The 21504-nt window shown below is 49.2% G+C and overlaps 1 protein-coding gene across 2 annotated transcripts in view; it reads right to left on the reverse strand.

Annotated features, from left to right (window-relative positions):
- abcd4 (ATP-binding cassette, sub-family D (ALD), member 4) overlaps nucleotides 1–19789 on the reverse strand; it is a 34345-nt gene extending 14556 nt beyond the window's left edge. Inside the window, exons 1-11 of one of the 2 annotated variants that reach the window (XM_078562101.1) lie at nucleotides 19681–19789; nucleotides 18629–18747; nucleotides 17140–17267; nucleotides 15711–15850; nucleotides 14214–14330; nucleotides 13846–13971; nucleotides 12490–12540; nucleotides 9832–9926; nucleotides 4560–4681; nucleotides 1230–1321; nucleotides 83–175 (exon numbers count right to left, since the gene is read on the reverse strand). In XM_078562101.1, the coding sequence (XP_078418227.1) occupies nucleotides 83–175; nucleotides 1230–1321; nucleotides 4560–4681; nucleotides 9832–9926; nucleotides 12490–12540; nucleotides 13846–13971; nucleotides 14214–14330; nucleotides 15711–15850; nucleotides 17140–17267; nucleotides 18629–18747; nucleotides 19681–19730 (1133 nt within the window). In that variant the 5' untranslated portion in view covers nucleotides 19731–19789. Of the gene's footprint in view, nucleotides 1–82; nucleotides 176–1229; nucleotides 1322–4559; nucleotides 4682–9831; nucleotides 9927–12489; nucleotides 12541–13845; nucleotides 13972–14213; nucleotides 14331–15710; nucleotides 15851–17139; nucleotides 17268–18628; nucleotides 18748–19680 lie in introns of those variants that run through there. The other variant, XM_078562102.1, reaches the window with a different exon arrangement.
- Nucleotides 19790–21504: the final 1715 nt, after the last annotated feature.

Consider the following 21504-nt stretch of genomic DNA (forward strand, 5'->3'; position numbering starts at 1 on the left):
AATGGGAAGGGGTCACCACCTCGGCTATTTAAGGTGGTAATGGGAAGGGGTCACCACCTCGGCTATTTAAGGTAAAACTTACTCTTCAAAACCCGACATTTCTTTGTATGGAGAGTGTTTGCTTTTCCGATGTGAGTCGGAGAGTTTTAGGATCATCTCTTGCAGCTCTCCAATTCTGTCAGCAATAAAGGATAAAGGAAAAAACAGTGAGTATCTGTGCAACAGCAGCTGTAAGCTGATAGCCACTATTCAACATGATAAGTTGTCGCTATTCGAACCCTATATTAAGCAGATCATCAAATAGCCCTTTATTACTGGGCAGCGCAGACGCACTGTCTGGGTTGGATATTCCTTGTCCAGTGGTCGACATATCCAGGGTTATTGAGAGAAGGCAGCAGTACCTGAGGAAAGCCACCAAAGGCTCCGGTGTATGTGAGCAACTGCCACAGAAAGGGCATGGTCTAGACTGGCTCCACACTGTCTAGACTGGCTCTGCTGACCTCACCGTCTAGACTGGCTCTGCTCCACCCCTCCATAGTCTCAAGCTCCACAATCCTCTCCCCCACCAACCTCTCCCCCTCCACCTCCTGCCCTTCCATCCTCTCCCCTCCCTCCTCCATCCCCTCCCCTCCCTCCTCCATCCCCTCCCCTCCCTCCTCCATCCCCTCCCCTCCCTCCTCCACCCCCTCCCCTCCCTCCTCCACCCCCTCCCCTCCCTCCTCCACCCCCTCCCCTCCCTCCTCCACCCCCTCCCCTCCCTATCCTCTCCCCCTCCCCTCCCTATCCTCTCCCCTCCCCTCCCTATCCTCTCCCCCTCCCCTCCCTATCCTCTCCCCTCCCCTCCCTATCCTCTCCCCCTCCCCTCCCTATCCTCTCCCCTCCCCTCCCTATCCTCTCCCCCTCCCCTCCCTATCCTCTCCCCTCCCTATCCTCTCCCCCTCCCCTCCCTATCCTCTCCCCTCCCCTCCCTATCCTCTCCCCCTCCCCTCCCTATCCTCTCCCCTCCCCTCCCTATCCTCTCCCCCTCCCCTCCCTATCCTCTCCCCCTCCCCTCCCTATCCTCTCCCCTCCCCTCCCTATCCTCTCCCCCTCCCCTCCCTATCCTCTCCCCCTCCCCATGCTCTGCCCCCCCTCCACCATCCTCACCCTCTCCACCCTTCCATTCTCATTCGCTTGCTCTCATTCTATCGTTCTCTCTCTCTCTCTCCCCCTTGCTCACGGACACTGACCTGTGTGTGTAGCCCGCGAGGTCAGACACGGTTGTTGAGAGGTCAATGAGTCGGCTGAAGCAGTTTATCAGGTAGATGGACACAAAAGCATTCTGTCAGGAAGAGAGGCCACAGATCACAATTCTAAAATGTGTAGGTCTCGTTGGTCTGAAGGCACGTTTTGCACATCCCTGTGCAATATTAATTGCTTCTCTCTCTCTCCCCATTCTGAACTGAGCCTGGGCAGACTGACAGGGTTGCCAACCCTCCAGGATTGGGCTGGGGTCTCCCAGGAATTAATGATCATCTCCTGGACATTGCAGCAAGCAACCTCCAGGGGAAAAATTACAGGGCATTAAAACAAACTGGCTCCCTTTCTAAACATTGTCATGGGATATTTTTTTCTATTGGTTATAAAAATGTCGGCGAGCTGAGGAGAAAAAGGTTATTTGCCCAAAGACTTGCATAAATACATCCGACCAGAGTTGGCAACCCTATCTGCCACTCACTGGAAGTTTGTTTGCTTGGCTATCAGGAGGAAAGGGCGAGGCAAAATTTTGGCAGGAAAATAATGAACAGACCTGGCCAGCTCTTAACTTTGCAGTAAAGTGGAATAAATCCTGGGATTAATTGATACAGACATTGTGTAGTTCAGGATCAGACAGTATTCGGCACAGCCATGTCCTGCACTGCCACCCAGTGGCGTACTCTGCAAATGCCACCTCAGTTTACAGAGTGTGGAACAGGCTCATTAGGAACAGGGGTTTCCCTGTTAAGCCTGTTCCGCAGTCAATTCGCTCATGTATCTTGAACTGTCTGCTACAACTCTGACCTCATCCCACTTGCCTCGCTGGAGTCGGAGGCACTGCTTTCTTCAAATTTCGTAATATTCTTTCACAGGATGTGGGAGTCACTGATAGCATTTATTGCCCATCCCTAATTGCCCTTGAGAAGGTGGTGGTGAGCTGCCTTCTTGAACCGCTGCAGTCCATGTGCTGTAGGTACACCCACCGTGCTGTTAGGGAGGGAGTTCCAGGATTCTCGCCCAGTGACAGTGAAAACAGTGATACGTTTCCAAGTCAGGATGGTGAGGGGCTCGGAGGGGAACCCTGCAGGAGCTGGTGTTCCCCTGCGTCTGCTGCCCTTGTCCTTCGAGGTGGTGGGGGTTACGGGTTTGGAAGGTGCTGTCAAAGGAAAAATCAGACAGACGCTGCCACCTCCACTTGCAGAATTTGCTGCTACCTGTAGCCATGGTCCAGGTAGCAGGTCTTTCCCTCCATCCCTGTGCCGTCTCCTCATACCTGCCGTAAATCACTCCCAAACTTTTACCCGCCCCACACCCAAAAAATGCAGCGGGCGACAAAAAGATGACATCCGAGCGGCTTTTTAACAAGCTCAATAGCCGCTTGTTGATTGGATATTTAAAATGGCGGGCAGGCTTCCGATTTGGTGCGGCACCTATCAAATTCCTTTTAAAAATCCAGGGACACCACATCCACCGGTTCCCCTTTATCCACACTGAATGTTACTTTGTCAAAGAACTCTAATGGACTAGTTAAACCCGGATTCCCCTTTATAAAACCATGTTGGCTCTGCCTGGTCACATTTTGATTTTCTAAATATCCTGCCATAGCCTCCTGAAGAATGGATTCCAGCACTTTCCCTATAACAAATGTTAGGCTAAATGGCCTATAGTTTCCTGCTCTCTGCCTCCCTCTTTTAAGTTCATCCCTCCCTATCACCTCTCAATTATCAAGTATCTTTGGGAAGTTTTCTAAGTCATCTACCGTGAAGGCAGGCACAAAATACCTGCTCAAAGCCTCCGCCATTTCCTTGTTTTCTATTATCAATTCCCCAGATTCACTCTCGAGAGGACCGACTCTAGCTTTAGTTACTCTTTTCCTATTCAAATACTTGTCTATACTCACACTATATTTTATATTACTAGCTAACTTTCTCTCATACGCTACTTTCTGCCTCTTTATTATCTTTTTAGTGATTCTTTGTTGGTTCTAAAAAAAACTGTCCTCTGATCTACCACTAATCTTTGCAGATTTGTACAGTTTTTTTTTTCAATTTAATACCATCTTTAACTTCCTTATTTAGCCACGGGTGATGCGTCCCTCTCAAAGAGTAATTTATTTCTCGCTGGGGTAAATCTTTGCTGAGAGTTATTAAATGTCTCCTTGTAACTCTGCCACTGCATCTCCACTCTCCCACCTAGTTTCCCAGCTCACCGTAGTCAGTTCAGCCTTCATACCTTCATCAGTGGCCTTTATTTAGGTTTAAAACACGAGTCATGGACCCACACTTCTCCCTGTCAAACTGAACCTGAAATTCTATCATGTTGTGATTGTTGTCACCGAGTGACTCCTTTACCATGAGATTATTGATTAATCCTGACTCATTGCGCATTACCAGGTCTAGGATAGCCTACTCCCTACTCTGGAACGTACTGCTTTATGAAATTGTTCTGTAAACACGATGAACTCACTTTCCTGGCTGCCTTTGTCAATTTGATTATCCCAAGCTACATGCAGATTAAAGTCACCCATGACTATTGCAGTATCTTTCTTACACGCCCCATTTATTTCTTCCTGTATGCGCTGTCCTACGGTGTAACTACTGTTCGGGGGCCTATAAATTACTCCCAGAAGTGACCTCTTATCTCTCACTTACAAGCTATAAAAGTGTTGGAGATTGGGGGTGGAGGGAGGACTGTTTCACCTAACGGTCCAGATTAATCCAATTGGATAATGAAGAGGCAGTACCCTTTCCGATTGGCTGTGCGAAGGTGATGCACCTGGGGGGATGGACCAATGGCAGAAGGGTGTGGTGTGGGGTGCGAGGTCATGTGATGAAACCTCCAGGAAAACCTCCAATCAGAGTCGGCAGCCTGAACCCATCCCACACCCATCCCCCGACTCCCTCCCCTGCGTCTGGACGGGATATTCAACTGTGGAAAGCAAGTGGGTTCAGACCAGTCAACCCCGGAGCCGGAGCCCGAGGGCTCCCCCCACTCTGGATGGGTTTGGTGCTTCTGTAGACCAGGCAACCAGGACGCTGCACGAACGAGGATCAGAAACACGTCGAGGATTGGAACAAAAAAAAACCCGACATCCCTCGACTGATATCGCGCCATGGTGAACATTGTAATCACAGGCCGGATAAAGATGGGGAGACGGCACTATCAGGACAGAAGGACAAAAACCGGAGTTGGGGGGGAGGGGATGGATTTTACATATTCTAGAGGGTGGGAGAGAGATACATATGTAAATTAAGCGCACATCAAAAGATTAGGAAGCTATTTTCCAACAATTTCCAGGTGGATTGCTTTTCCACGGACCGTACCTTGCTGACCAACTCGATGAGGTCTGCAGGGGCAAGGCCATTGTACAGTCCAGTGAAGATGGGAATCGCTATGACGATGTAGCTGATGATTCCGCCCAGGTAATCAAATACATTCACCCCGACTGAGAACAAGCGAAACAGAGAAACATGTTAACAAAGGGTTAAAAAGGAGACTCACTGGGGAGGGGGAGTGGGGTTAGCTGGCAGCTATTTATTCTTGGGACGTGGCACACACGGTTACACCAGGCGGCTCACTGAACAGAAACAGGCCATTCAGCCCAACTGGGCCACACAAGACACATCTATCGCCAATCCCACGCTGCTGGGAAAGGGAGCGCTGATGATGCAATTGTTCACTCACACTTCATTCAGTATAACTTCAGTTAGCCCCCCAAATACACAATATATACACAGTCCCCGTGCGCTCGCTGTACACGCACAGTCCCCGTGCGCTCGCTGTACACGCACAGTCCCCGTGCGCTCGCTGTACACGCACAGTCCCCGTGCGCTCGCTGTACACGCACAGTCCCCGTGCGCTCGCTGTACACGCACAGTCCCCCTGGACTCGCTGTACACGCACAGTCCCCCTGTACTCGCTGTACACGCACAGTCCCCCTGTACTCGCTGTACACACAGTCCCCCTGTACTCGCTGTACACACACAGTCCCCCTGGACTCGCTGTACACACACAGTCCCCCTGGACTCGCTGTACACACACAGTCCCCCTGGACTCGCTGTACACACACAGTCCCCCTGGACTCGCTGTACACACACAGTCCCCCTGGACTCGCTGTACACACACAGTCCCCCTGGACTCGCTGTACACACACAGTCCCCCTGGACTCGCTGTACACACACAGTCCCCCTGGACTCGCTGTACACACACAGTCCCCCTGGACTCGCTGTACACACACAGTCCCCCTGGACTCGCTGTACACACACAGTCCCCCTGGACTCGCTGTACACACACAGTCCCCCTGGACTCGCTGTACACACACAGTCCCCCTGGACTCGCTGTACACACACAGTCCCCCTGGACTCGCTGTACACACACAGTCCCCCTGGACTCGCTGTACACACACAGTCCCCCTGGACTCGCTGTACACACACAGTCCCCCTGGACTCGCTGTACACACACAGTCCCCCTGGACTCGCTGTACACACACAGTCCCCCTGGACTCGCTGTACACACACAGTCCCCCTGGACTCGCTGTACACACACAGTCCCCCTGGACTCGCTGTACACACACAGTCCCCCTGGACTCGCTGTACACACACAGTCCCCCTGGACTCACTGTACACACACAGTCCCCCTGGACTCGCTGTACACACACAGTCCCCCTGGACTCGCTGTACACACACAGTCCCCCTGGACTCGCTGTACACACACAGTCCCCCTGGACTCGCTGTACACACACAGTCCCCCTGGACTCGCTGTACACACACAGTCCCCCTGGACTCGCTGTACACACACAGTCCCCCTGGACTCGCTGTACACGCACAGTCCCCCTGGACTCGCTGTACACGCACAGTCCCCCTGGACTCGCTGTACACGCACAGTCCCCCTGGACTCGCTGTACACACACAGTCCCCCTGGACTCGCTGTACACGCACAGTCCCCCTGGACTCGCTGTACACGCACAGTCCCCCTGGACTCGCTGTACACGCACAGTCCCCCTGTACTCGCTACCCACCGGTAGGACAGACCCAGCAGAGGTGGTGGCACAGTGGTATACAGTCAGGACGGAGTTGCCCTGGGAGTCCTCAACATCGACTCCAGACCCCATGAAGTCTCAAGGCATCAGGTCAAACATGGGCAAGGAAACCTCCCGCTGATTACCATGTACCACCCTCCCTCAGCTGATGAATCAATGCAACTCCATGTTGACCATCGCTTGGAAGAAGCACTGAGGGTGGCAAGGGCACAGAATGTTCTCTGGGTGAGGCACTTCGATGTCCATCACCAAAAGTGGTTTGGTAGCACCACTACTGACCAAGCTGGCCAAGTCCGAATGGGCATAGCTGCTAGACTGGGTCTGCGGCAGGCGGTGAGGGAACCAACAAGAGGGAAAAACATACCTGACCTCATCCTCACCAACCTGCCTACCACAGATGCATCTGTCCATGACAGTACTGGTAGGAGAGACCACCGCATAGTCCAAGTGGAGATGAAGTCCCGTCTTCACATTGAGGGTACCCTCCATCGTGTTGTGTGGCACTACCACCATGCTAAATGGGATAGATTTCAAACAGATCTAGCAACTCAAGATTGGGCAACTATGGGCTGCTGTGGGCCATCAGCAGCAGCAGAATTGTACTCAAACACGATCTGTAACCTCATAGCCTGGCGTATCCCCCACTCTACCATTACCATCAAGCCAGGGGATCAACCCTGGTTCAATGAAGAGTGCAGAGGGCATGCCAGGAGCAGCACCAGGCATACCTAAAAATGAGGTGCCAACCTGGTGAAGCTATAACACAGGACTATTTGCGTGCCAAACAGCATAAGCAGCAAGTGATAGACAGAGTTAAGGAATTCCACAACCAACGGATCAGATCTAAGCTCTGCAATTCCTGCCATATCCACTTGTGAATGGTGGCGGGAAATTAACCCACTGGAGGAGGAGGCTCTACAAATATCCCCATCCTCAATGATGGGGGAGCCCAGCACATCAGTGCAAAAGATAAGGCTGAAGCATTTACTACAATCTTCAGCCGGAAGTGCCAAGTGGAAGATCCATCTCGGCCTCCTCCAGAGGTCCCCAGCATCACAGATCTCAGTCTTCAGCCAATTCGATTCACTCCACGTGACATCAAGAAACAGATGAAGGCAGTGGATACTGCAAAGGCTATGGGCCCTGACAATATTCCGGCAATAGTACTGAAGACTTGTGCTCCACAACTTGCTGCGCCCCTGGCCAAGCTGCTCCAGTACAACTACAACACTGGCATCTACCTGCAATGTGGAAAATTGCCCAGGTATATCCTCTACACAAAAAGGGCAAATCCAACCTGGCCAAATCACACCCCATCAGTCCACTCTTGATCATCAGTAAAGTGATCGAAGGGGTCATCAACAGTGCTATCAAGTCGCACTTGCTTAGCAATAACCTGCTCACTGATGCCCAGTTTGGGTTCCACCAGGGCCACTCAGCTCCTGACCTCATTACAGCCTTGGCTCAAACATGGACAAAAGAGCTGAACTCCCGAGGTGAGGCAACAGTGATTGTTCTTGACATCAAGGCAGATTTAGTCGAGTGTGGCATCAAGGAGTCCTAGCAAAACTGGAGTCAATAGGAATCAGGGGGAAAGCTCTCCGCTGGTTGGAGTCATACCTAGCATAAAGGAAGATGGTTGTGGTGTTGGAGGTCAATCATCTCAGTTCTAGGACATCACTGCAGGAGTTCCTCAGGGTAGTGTCCTCGGCCCAACCATCTTCAGCTGCTTCATTAATGACCTTCCTTCCATCGTAAGGTCAGAAGTGGAGGTGTTCGCTGATGATTGCACAATGTTCAGCACCATTCGCGACTCCTCAGCAAGAACTGGACAATATCTAGACATGGGCTTACGTGGCAAGTTACATTCGTGCCACACAAGTGTCAGGCAATGACCATCTCCAACAAGAGAGGGTCTAACCATCACCCCTTGATGTTCAATGGCATTGTCATCACTGAATCCCTCACTATCAACATCCTGGGGATTAACATTGATCAGAACTGAACTGGATCCTCCATATAAATACTGTGGCTACAAGAGCAGGTCAGAGGCTGGGAATCATGTGGCGAGTAACTCACCTCCTGACTCCCCAAAGGTTGTCCACCATTTGCAAGGGACAAGTCAGGAATGTGATGGAATACTCTCCACTTGCCTGGATGAGTGCAGCTCCAACAGCACTCAAGAAGCTCGACACCATCCAGGACAAACCAGTCTGCTTAATTGGAACCCCTTCCACAAACATTCACTCCCTCCATCACCAGTGAACAATGGGAGCAGTGTGTGTACCATCTACAAGATGCGCTGCAACTCACCGAGGTTCCTTCGACAGCACCTTCCAAACTCATGACCACTACCACCTAGAAGGACAAGGGCAGCAGACACATGGGAACACCATCACCTGAAAGTTCTCCTCCAAGACACTCACCATTCTGACTGAGAAATATATTGCCGTTCCTTCACTGTCGCTGGGTCAAAATCCTGGAACGCACTCCCTATCAGCACTGTGGGTGTATCTACACCACAGGGACTGCAACAGTTCATGAAGACAGCTCACCACCACCTTCTCAAGAGCAAATAGGGATGGGCAATAAATGCTGGCCTATCCAGTGATGCCCACATCCCACGAATGAATAAAAAAAACTCGCAGTACACATACAGTCCCCGTGTACTCGCTGGACACACATGTACGCGCTGTACACGCGCAGTCCCCGTGTACGCGCTGTACACGCGCAGTCCCCGTGTACGCGCTGTACACGCGCAGTCCCCGTGTACGCGCTGTACACGCGCAGTCCCCGTGTACGCGCTGTACACGCGCAGTCCCCGTGTACGCGCTGTACACGCGCAGTCCCCGTGTACGCGCTGTACACGCGCAGTCCCCGTGTACGCGCTGTACACGCGCAGTCCCCGTGTACGCGCTGTACACGCGCAGTCCCCGTGTACGCGCTGTACACGCGCAGTCCCCGTGTACGCGCTGTACACGCGCAGTCCCCGTGTACGCGCTGTACACGCACAGTCCCCGTGTACGCGCTGTACACGCACAGTCCCCGTGTACGCGCTGTACACGCACAGTCCCCGTGTACGCGCTGTACACGCACAGTCCCCGTGTACGCGCTGTACACGCACAGTCCCCGTGTACGCGCTGTACACGCAGTCCCCGTGTACTCGCTGTACACGCACAGTCCCCGTGTACTCGCTGTACACGCACTGTCCCCGTGTACGCGCTGTACACACACTGTCTCAGTGTACGCGCTGTACACACACAGTCCCCGTGTACTCACTGTACACGCACAGTCCTGATGTACGCGCTGTACACACACAGTCCCCGTGTACTCACTGTACACGCACAGTCCCCATGCACGCGTTGTACACGCACAGTCCCCGTGTACTCACTGTACACGCACAGTCCCGATGTACGCGCTGTACACACAGTCCCCGTGTACTCACTGTACACGTACAGTCCCCATGTACGCGCTGTACACACACAGTCCCCGTGTACTCACTGTACACGCACAGTCCCCATGTACGCGCTGTACACGCACAGTCCCCGTGTACTCACTGTACAGCAAGAGCTCCCTGTTAATCAGCTTCCTCTGTGTTTGCAGTAGGTCTTGCAGTCTCCAGTTGGTCCTCATGTGCTCCACTCTCCCTGCTCTGTGACCAGGCACATGACAACAAATTAATTCACAAGGTGTTTGAAGGAGCCTCCTAACATTGGACAGGTTTGCAATCAAGGTGCCTTCCAATCAGTTCTCCCCATCATCAACCCTCACACAATTCTGCCCATCGCCCCTCTCACACAGCACTCCAATGTTCCCCACCCATCACTCCCCACTCCTACGCTCCCTAACCCATCACTCCTCTAGAACGAACGCTTTCCGTTGTACTTAATCCTGTCCTCAGTCACCACCCGCCGTCATGCTGTGTTGAGTCAGGATAGGGCAGCAGGAACCCTTCTCCCCAGGATTGATCGGTAAGGCACTCAGTGTCCGGGGGATGAAAGGCCTGGTGTAGAACGGAGACTTTCAAACTGGGGAAGCTCCTGTTCTGATCTGCAGTCAATGCTGTTAGCTGCTCTCCCTGAGAGAGGCCCAGTACATAGGAACAGGAGGAGGCCATTCAGCTCCTGGGGTCTGCTCCTCCACTCAGTCAGATCGTGGCTGATCTGTACCTTCCCTCCATTTGCTTCTTCGATATATTCTAACCTAACAAAAAATCTTAGCCTTGGAAATTTCAATTGGCCCAGCATCAAGAGCCTTTGAGGCAGCGCTCGGGTTTCTTGGCTTCCACTATCCTTTGATGAATTGTCCTGGATCACTGGACATTGGAGGGACGGCTACAACACCCACTGGTCCCATGTATGGAAAATGATCTGATCTGACAACAGTGTTCCTGGTCAGGTCTGCCACCGCTCCCTCTGAACTCACTTTTGGAAAATGTTTCACCAAAGCCCCTGGGGCTTCAGGGCAGGACTGGGTCGAATTGGAGAACCCCACCCAGGGGCAGAGGCACTTGTGCAGCGTTGTAATGTAGGAAACGCTGCAGTCAACTGGTGCACAGCAAGATCCCAGCAAACAGCAATGCGATGATGCCCTGATAACCTGTTTTACGTGATGTTGATTGAAGGATAAATCTTGGCCAGGACACTGGGGATAACTCCCCTGCTCTTCTTTGAAATAGTGCCCTGGGACCTTGTACATCTACCCGAGGGGGCAGGCAAGGGCCTCAGTTTTCTCGGTCTCATCTGGAACTTGGCACCTCCGATGGTGCAGTACTCCCTCAGTACTGCGCTGGAGTGTCAACGTAGCTTTTGTGAAGTCCCTGGAGTGGAACTCGAAGCCACTCGGAGGCAATAGAGCTACCCAGAGAGCCATTAACAACAGGAAGGACTTCTATCAGCCCCCTCTTTAAAAGGTGAGAACCCTCCAACCAGCGGACAAGCCACAGTTTTAAAAGGAATAAAGGCCAAAAGCATAATTTTCTGAAAGATACCCAAAAAAAATACTTTTGATTGGGGAATTTCAACCTCTGAGTGCTGGGCCAGTGTGAGGAGTTGATCTAAAACCTTATCAATAGTGATGCACAATTTATATTCCCACCTTGCATGCCATTTAATCCCTCCACATCCTTTAATATACCCACATCTGCATTTTTACTAATAGAGGGCAATATGCAGTTCTTAGTCCTTGTACCATCAGCTAATGGGAACAATTTTCTTTGTCTACCTTTTCTAAACCTGTTGGAATCTTGTACACCTCGATCCAATCTCTCCTCAACAACCTTTGCTCCAAGGAGAAATACTCCAGCTTTGCCAACCCAACCTTGTAGCCAAAATCCCTCACCCTTGGAACCTTTCTGGTAAATCTCCCTTGCATCCTCTCAAGGTTGCATTTCTCCGTTCCCCATGGTTGGCTATCCTTTGCCTTAATTACCCCATTCACACTAATCTGAATTCTCTTTTCCCTTCCCCCTACTCCTCCCCTCACCCACAGACCTTCCCAGTCACCCCTTCTTGCCTCCCTTGCCTACACTGGGTCTATTATCCCCCACCCTCTAAACTCCGCTTGACCTGAAAACATCAAAATTGGTCCCAAACTTCTTATGTTTAAGTCCACAAAAGGTCGCTTATCGTAAAACAAATCTGCTCAAGTATCACTCTCGGCCTCAGAGTCAGAAGGCTGTGGGTTCAAGTCCCACTCCAGAGACTGAAGCACAAAATTCTGACTGTTATTCCAGTGCAGTACTGAGGGAGTGCTGCATTGTCAGAGGCGTCAGCTTTCAGATGAGATGTTAAACCGGGGCCCCACCTGTCCTCTGAGGTGTATGTAAAAGATCCCGTGGCAATATTTCAAGGAAGAGCAGAGGGGGTTCTCCCTGATGTCCTGGCCAATATTGATCGATGTACCAACATCGCTAGAACTAAACTATCTGGTCGCTCTCGTGTTGCAGTTTACGGGAGCTTGCTGTGCACAAATTGACCGCTGTGTTTCCTAAATTACAGCAGTGATACACTTCAAAAGTCCTTCACTGGCTGTAAAGTGCTTTGGGATGTCCTGAGGTTGCCAAAGGTGCTGTGTAAATGCAAGTCTTTCGCATGATTCGTGCTTTCAAAACAGCATCTTAAACAGCTCCTCGGGTAAGAATGATGTCCATTTACAGCTTATTACAACGTATTCACTCACAGAAACTCGCTGACTCGTGGCCCTGCAGCCCTTACCTGTAAAAAGCAGCTGATTCAGCATTAACTCGGATCTGCATGTGCTTGAATCTGCAGGGGAAAGTCAGGAAGAGATTATCTCCATTTGTGTCCAGGCGCAACATCTCCTCATTTGGAGGCGCAAGGCACCCATAGAAAATTCCCACTGTTTTTTTTGTTTGCCATGTCCCCTCCCAAACCAGAATGATGGTCGGATTACCTGCCTTGCTTTTTTGTCAGCCTGAGCCGCGTATTAAAGGGTAAGTACATTCTGTCAACCGAGGCAAAATCATTTACTATTAAAGGGTATGGTCCTGCCAAGTGAGGCAAAATATTCTATTGGTGATGTTACATTACACTTGTACAGGATAAAAGCAAAATACTGCGGATGCTGGAAATCTGAAACAAAAATTGCTCAAAAAAACTCAGCAGGTCTGACAGCATCTGTGGAGAGGAAGACAGAGTTAACGTTTCGAGTCCGTACGACTCTTCATCAGAAGTTCTGATGAAGAGTCAAACGGACTCGAAACGTTGACACTTGTACAGGACCCTGGTCAGGCTGCACTTAATGAGTAACTGTGCATAGTTCTGGTCCCTATACTGTAAAAAAAAAGACATAGAAACACTGGAAAGTGAATTTTTTTTTAAACAAGGGCGGTCCCAGAACCACGAGATTAGAGCTGTCAGGAAAAATTGAACAGGTGGGGGCTTTGTTCTTCAGAAGAGAGGAGACATATAAAGGACCTGCTATACGAAGGGGTTGGACAGGGATAGATCTGAAGGGAATGTTTCCACTTGTGCGGGAATCCAAAACTACGGGCCCTAAATACAAAATAGCCAAGAATAAATCCGACTGGAAAATAAGGAAAAATTTCTTTACTCAAAGAGAGGTGGTGAACTCACTGCCCCATGAAATGGTTGAGGCAAAAAGGTTAGATGCTTTCAAAAGGAAACTAGGTGAGTATCTGAGAGAAACACAAATAGAAAGATACGCTGAAGGGCTGAATTGAGGCAGAGCAAATGGAAAGAGACTTGTGTAGTTTGTAATTACCAGCAGAGGCTAGTTGGGCCGAATGGCCTGTAGTTTCCACTGGCAACAGAGGGAAAATCATTTATTACTAAACTATTTTGTCATCGGGAGACAGGAACCCTCTCTCTTTCCCAACTCGTTCACTCCTCAAACTATTCTCCACTCTCTCTCTTGGAGTGAGGTGGGGGGTGGATAGGGTGGGCAGTGGAGTGGGATGGTGGTGGGGGAGGGGGTGGGTGAACATTTCCCCCCCCCCTCCGGTCACCATTACACGGTGCTGAGAGTTGATAGCCAGGAGGAGGGGGGAGGTTTGTAAGAAACCATAAGAAGGATTAAATCGATCTCACCTGAAGTCTCCCTCTAGCTTCTCCTGCTGGACGAGGGTTGGAATGATCGGCCCCATCAGAATCTTATTGACTACGGAGCCGATTATGAAGTAAATGAAGATGCTGGTTGGGCCCATCCAGCCTGTGCTAAAATCAAACAAAACTTTTAATCAACATAAAACCAAGGATAAAGAAAGAACTTCATCAACAAGTTACTCCATCTGGCATTGATGCAGAAATAGAACTGAAAACCCATTTAAACACAGGGAGTAACATTTTAACCTTCTCCCCCCCAGAGAGAGATATCTAAGATTGGTTTGAAAGTCTCATGCTGCCGGAGCCAGGACCCGATTTTCTCATTCAGCCCCTCCCCCACTTCACTGCATTACCTGTAAAAGCACTGGTAGGTGTAATAGCTCAGGGTGAATGGTGAGATGATGAGGTTGCTGGCCATTGTGCTCATCCCTTTGCAGAACCTCTCCACATCCTGGCTGATACGCTGGTCCCTGTAAAACACACAGACAACTTCATGCCAGGTAGGTTTCAGCCAGCTGACTGAGGCTATGACCCAGCATTGAGGTTCACAGGGATTTTTAAACCCATTCTCCTTTCTCTCATGGGTCACAGGGTCCTTCCTTCACTTAGCTTCCAGTTTGCAAGTCACTCCCAAGTATCCATTATTCTATATTTAGACCATCTGAACCCCTGGATTAGATTCCAGTCTGTATCTCACTCCCAAGTATCCATTATTCTATATATATAGACCATCTGAACCTCTCGATTAGATTCCAGTCTGTATCTCACTCCCAGGTATCCATTGTTCTATATATAAACCATCTGAACCCCTCGATTAGATTCCAGTCTGTATCTCCCTCTCAGGTATCCATTATTCTATATATAAACCATCTGAACCCCTTGATTAGATTCCAGTCTGCATCTCACTCTCAGGTATCCATTGTTCTATAATATAAACCATCTGAACCCCTCGATTAGATTCCAGTCTGTATCTCACTCTTAGGTATCCATTGTTCTATATATAAACCATTTGAACCTCTCGATTAGATTCCAGTCTGTATCTCACTCTCAGGTATCCATTGTTCTATATATAAACCATCTGAACCCCTCGATAAGATTCCAGTCTGCATCACTCTCAGGTAATAATTATTCTATATATAGACCATCTGAACGCCTTGATTAGATTCCAGTCTGTATCACTCTCAAGTATCCGTTATTCTATATATAGACCAACGAATCCCTCGATTAGATTGCAGTCTGTATCACTCTCAAGTATCTGTTATTCTATATATAGACCAACGAATCCCTCGATTAGATTGCAGTCTGCATCTCACTCTCAGGTATCCATTACCTTTGATAGACAAGCCATTTGTGAATTAGCTTCCTACAAGAGCGACAACACTTTAAAAGAAAAGGATTCAATTGGCTCTGAAGCATTTCTATGGTGTCTGAATGTCATATAAGGTGCTATATAAATGAATATCTTTTTTATCTTTTCATCCCCAGTACATTGCTGGCGTTAGAGTCCCACAAATGTAAGGGACATTCACTCCAGTCTGAAGAGCGACTATTTACCCAAGGGAGGAATCACAGCCGAACCCGATTCTGTCCTCAGCTTTCCGGCAAGGTCAGCCGATAGTGAGGATCCACGGAAAATATTCCCCTTCCTAACTCAGTGCCACTGGAGTTTCCACCACAACACTCCAGACCACTGGAGGTTGATGCTGGAATATTCCTGGTTTTCGCTGCTCAGTTCCTCATTGTTTTACCCAACTGGAGAACTGCACCCCCTCTTCCCCCAACCCTCCACTTGTAATAAACACTTTTTGTTTGAATTGGGGAAGAACAAACCCCACTCAGACTCCACCTACGGGTTATCCAGCTCATCATGGAGTACATTTAGAGCGTAGTAGATTTTCCTCTTGAAGTAGGACTTGTGTAGGTCCAGGGTGAGATTCTGCCTCCAACGTACATACATCAAACTCGAGATGAACTGGTCAAAGCTCTTCAACTGAAAGAGAAAACCCAACGCCGGGGTGAAAAATACAAATGAATCTCTAACGTTCACGTTCTGTCACCACAAGACATTTGGGCAAGGAAGCCTTCTCCTTGCAATTCCCCTTTGTATAAAGGTTGCTGTCCACCCTTGGTCATCCCCTCTAAACCAGAAGGCACAGGTGTCTCTGGTAGGGTCACACCAGTCCATGCTGGTGTTTACACTCCATTCAAGCATCCTCCCATCTTTCCTTGTCTAAATCTATCATCGTGACCCTCTATTCCCTTCTCCCTCATATACTTGTCTAGCTTTCCCTTAAATACAACTATACCATTCGCCTCAGCCACTCCCTGTGGTAGCGATTTCTACATTCTCACCAGCCTCTGGGTAAAGAGGTTCCTTCTGAATTCCCCCTTGGGCTTCTCATGTTGTTGGTCTCTAGTTATGCTCTTTCCCACATGAGGAAACATTCTCTCTGTATCCACTCTATCAGAACTTCTCAAAAAATTTGAGACCTCTATTAGGTCACCCTTCAGCCTTCTCTTTTCAAGACCCCCAGCCTTTCCATCCCTCCCTGATAGGTGTTAATCTTGCACTCCTGGTATCATCCTTATAAATATTTCTGGCACCTTCTCCAGTGCCTCTATTTCCATTCGATAATATGGAGACCAGATTGTAGACAGTACAGATCTAACCATGGTTCTGTATGTGTTTAACATAGCTTCTTCACTTTGTTTTAATTTGTCAATGGGATGTGAGCATCAATAGCATGGTCAGCAATTATTGCCCATCCCTAAATGCCTTGAGAAAGCAGTGAAGAGCCACCTTCCTAAGCTGCTGCAGTAAATCTGGTGTAAATACACTCGAGGCGCTGCTTGGGAGGGAGTTCCAGGATTTTAACCCAGCGACAGTGAAGGAACAGCGATATGGTCCCAAGTAAGGTCGGTGTGTGACTTGGAGGGGAACTTTTCTATTAAAACCCTTTAGAAATTAGCTTTAAAGCTTGGTTTGCCTTTTTCAATAACCTTATTAACCTGCATCACAACTTTTAATGACTTGTGAATTTGTACTCCCAGGTCCCTTTGCTCCTTTCCCCCAGTTAGAATCTTATTTTCCAAGTAACGTGTGGCCATTTCTTTTTAAACAAAGTATACGTGCAACGTCACCGAAAAATGTGAGGTCTTTCTGGGCTGCACTGTCCATCTCACAATAGATGCACATTAGGCCTCAAAGCCAGCAAGGACACTCCACACTATTTATTTAGACTTTTCTTTCTTTCATTGGATACTAGCTTCATTACTTACCAAAGAGTTGGCCATGATGAGGCAGATGGCTATGATAGTGACCTTTCTAAAACCAGCCATGTCTTTCTCACCCAGAACCTTGAAGTATTGGCTCGGGACAATTCCTACCTGATAGACCACCAGCTGTTCTGTAAAGGAATAACAACAAGCACAATTACACACAGACACCTTACTTAAAGAAGGGTATACTCACATCGGAAGCAATTCAAGAGAAGATTCACTAGGCTGATTCCTGGGATGAAGGGGTTTTCTTGTGAGGAAAGGTTGAGCAGGTTGGCGCATTTAAATTGAGAAGAATGAGAGGTGATCTCATTGAAACGTTTAAGATTCCGAGGGGGTCTCGACAGGGTCGATACTGAAAGCATGTTTCCTCTCATGGGGGAATCTAGAATAAGGGGTCTCCCGTTTATTACGGAGATTGAGGAATTTCTGCTCAGAGGGTTGTTAGTGTTCGAAATTCTCTCCCAGTGAGGGCAGTGGAGGCTGGGTCATTGATTCAAGGCTGAGTTAGACGGATTTTTGATTGACAAGGGAGTCAAGGGTTATGGGGGCACTTTTCTTTTAGTCCCTTTCCCTGTTCTTTCCCTATAACTTTGCAATTGCTTTTTCTTTTTGAAGCATATATCCAATTCTTTCCTGGGTTGAGCATTGAGACCAGGAAGGTATGAGCTGTGATCCAAGCCAATTCTGAGCTGGCTTATCTAATCGCAGACAGCACGAGGGAAAAGCTACAGTGTATCTAGACTAGGAGAGATATAGTGGCGCAGTGGGGTAGCATCCCTGCCTCAGAGCCAGGAGCTCTGGGTTCGAGTCCTACCCCAGGACTTGATGGCCAAGGAAGGTGTGGTCATAATGAGGCCAAACAGGTTGTGTATCAACCTGTAAATCCTTCCAACACATGCCAAAGGCAGGTGGTAAGAGTGCGAGAGATTCCTGGATGTGATGGAGAGAAAATTGGAGCCTCTATTATCATTATCCACAGCTCCAGGCTGCAACACGCATGTAAAAGTGCACATTGCCGCAGCAATTTGGATTCCCTGAGTGATCTGTAACACAGCATCATCTGGATTAGGTAAGAGGGTAACTGCATTAGTTCCTGCCCCTGATCACAATCTAATAACTTTGCTGGGAAAAAGGAGAGAGAGAGAGAGAGAGAGCGTGCACCTGCACTAAGGGAGGTCATTTTCATGGTCAATGCTCCGGCATGAATAATAATCTGAGCTACTGGAGACTGAGAGGGAAAGGAGGAAAATCATAGAATAACAGTTAAACGGGAAGATCAAAAATCAGGCATTCTATACAACAGGAGGGCTGTGGACAGAATTACAGAGCATGGAGGTTTTACCAAGTTTGTTGTAGTTAAACTGTCAATCAGCCCCTGGGAGTGACCAGACAAAATGCAGCCCTGGTTTGACCATTCCTGCAGAACTTATATGGAAAAAAGTTTTCCTCCCTGAAGTCAACTGGAGCTGGAACAGATCAGACTCACCAAGGAGGGCGACAGATAGCAGTGTAGCGAACATCAGGACACTCTGCGATGACCAAGACGGGAAGAGGACTGCCTGGATACGGCAGAATCGTCTCACAAACAGAAGGTCTAGCTTCGGTCTGGAAGTACAGAACACTGTGCTCACAACTGGCACTGCTTTCTCCCCGCCATAGCTCCCTGTACCTTTCGCACCCGCGAGGCAAAACAGGCTGGAGACCAGTTTCCAGGATCCACCAACATCACTCAATACAGCCACACTAACAGGAAGGTACATGGAGTAGCCTGGAATTCCTGGCCTCCTTCCCAATGACAGCACAGCCAAGATAGGGAAGTGGATGGGAGGTGACCAACATAACCCTGCTTCCCGTTAATCTGTGGTACACCATACTGGGATTATCATATCACCATGCTTTCTGTTAGGTGTGGGTGATTATCTACCTGAACAACACAGGGAATAAACATGAAGATTTTTTTTTAAAAAGTTCAACATGTACCTTGCTTGGCCTATTCCCTAGGGCAGCAGGGGCTAACTGCACATTGTGGTGTGGTACTGAGGTGTACAGATCAGCAAATACTGAGCGCTGACTGTGCTGTGCTTGGCCAGGGCAGTGGCACACATGCTTCAAGTGGTTTCAATGCCCTTGGCTAATGGTCAGGGAAAATCAGTTGAGCCTGATTGAATTCAGCATCTCTGGCTGGTCAGCAACGTGCCAACAGGGGACAGTGATGCTTTCCACAGTCGAATAGTACAACAACACTCTGGGTTCACGAATGAAGAATTATTCCCCTTTTCGTCTGCCGGGGCCCAAGGAACTTCACCCTGGCACAGGAGGCAGCACCTTTGGTGAGGTGAAACGGAGGGGGGAACAAAAAGGGGAGGCCATGACAACCTCAGCAACAGCAGTTGCTATGGGTACATTCACCAAGGGTCAGCTGGCAAAGTCTCAGTCTCCCTGATATAAACATAAAAACAAAAAAGATAAAAACAAAAAGATAAAAACTCAGTCTCCCTGGCTCAGTAAGTCCTTCCTTGCTGCAGTCTCCTGACCTACCTGCTGCATTTCAGCTCCTGCCTCCTGCCCAGCCGCCTATACCCTGGCATTGCCCTCACCAGCAGCTGGGTGTAGCCTGTCAGTCACATGCAGGAGTGCTGCGTCTGACGTCACGCGCAGTGCCGACGGGGGGGGGGGGGGGGCTGTTGCCGTGATGACGCCACGCGCAGAATGCCGGCAAAAATCGACGTCGCGAGACGTCACGCGCAAGTGAAATCGGTTGCCGCGATGACGTTGCGCGCAGAGCGCCGGCAACGTGGTGGCGTAACGCGTACAGAGCTTTTTAAAATGACAATAGCCCCCTGATTCGAGGCCTAGTCGCTCAGGCTTGTGGTATCAGTTCAATTTAAGAGTTAGCTCGATCTAAATACTGCTCTCATTTCTGCTTGGAACTACACTCTTTATGTTTCCGGCCATACACCAATTTTCCCCCATTTTGCTCTGTCCAATCTGATATGGGTGTTGTGGCCCCTCCATTATCTCACCTTCTTTATGGCGAAGCATCCCATGGTCAAATAGCCCACTGTTCAAAAACCCTGCCTTCTTCCTTGGGTCTACAAGTGAGGATCCAGGCCCTCCATCCCCTTCTTTCACATTCGCCCAAGGAATACAGAGTCAAAGAATAGCTACAGCACGGAAAGAGGCCATTCTGGCCATCTGTCTGTGATGGCTCTCTGTTAGTCGCACTCCCTGGCCCTTTCCCTGTAGCCCCACCATTTTTTTTCTCTTCAGGTAATTATCCAATTCCCTTTTGAAACCCATGATTGAATCTGCCTCCACTACACTCTCAGGCATTCCAATCCCAACCACTTGCTCTGTAAAAAAAAAACATTTTCCCTCATTTTACCGTTGGGTCTTTTGCCAATCACCTTAAATCAGTGTCCTCTGGTTCTCAATCTTTCCACCAATGGGAACAGTTTCTCCCTATTTAGACCCCTCATGAATTTTGAACACAATATTTCACTTGTTTGCCCCAGGTTTCCACACATCTTTAACTGGCTGATCCTCTCTCAGCACCATTCAAACTCAACACGCTGCTACTGCTTCCAGTTCTACAGAAAATGTCAATCACCGCATCCATTCCATTCCCCAGGCTCCCCCTCCCCAGTTAGGTGCTAGTGGGGAATGGGGAATGGTCTCAGAAAGAGATGAAGAATGGAGGACAGGGTCAGAAAGTGATAATGGGATTGATGAGAGATTGGAGAGGGTGGGAGAACTGGGGTCAGGAGAGAAAGGGGGAATGGATTGGGGGAGAGTGGGACTGGGAAATGGGGTTTGGGGAGAATGGGGAATCGTGGATCAGGGAAGACAATAAGGAGAGGGAAATGGTGCAGGGAGAGTTGGGAATGGGGTCAGGAGTGAGAAGGGAATGGGTCAGAGAAGAGTGGAGAATGAGAGTCGAGTTATGTTCCCGCCCCATTCAACAATTTTCCCCCATTTTGCTCTGCCCATGCTGATATGGGTGTTGTGGACCCTTCATTATCTGCTCTTTTTCACAATGGGACCATTGATGTTCATCTGAGATGGCAGATAGGGCCTCACTTTAATGTCTCATGAAAAAAAACCCAGCACCAACAGTGTAACACTCCTCTGTGCTGTACTGGAAGGAGTGTAAGCCTAGATCTTATGCTCAAGTCTTCAGAATGGGATTAGAACCCAAAACTTTCAGCCTCAGAGGCAAGTAAGCAAGCTGAACTATGCACCCAGACATTGTTAACCAGTCAGAGACCGCCTTTAGGAGGAATGCATAAACAGGGGAGAACAAGACAAACTTCCACATGGCAGATTGGTCAGGAAAGTAAAAGCCCATGGGATTCAGGGTAA

Source organism: Cetorhinus maximus, chromosome 18 (assembly GCF_964194155.1).
Source record: "Cetorhinus maximus chromosome 18, sCetMax3.hap1.1, whole genome shotgun sequence".
NCBI lineage: Eukaryota > Metazoa > Chordata > Chondrichthyes > Lamniformes > Cetorhinidae > Cetorhinus > Cetorhinus maximus.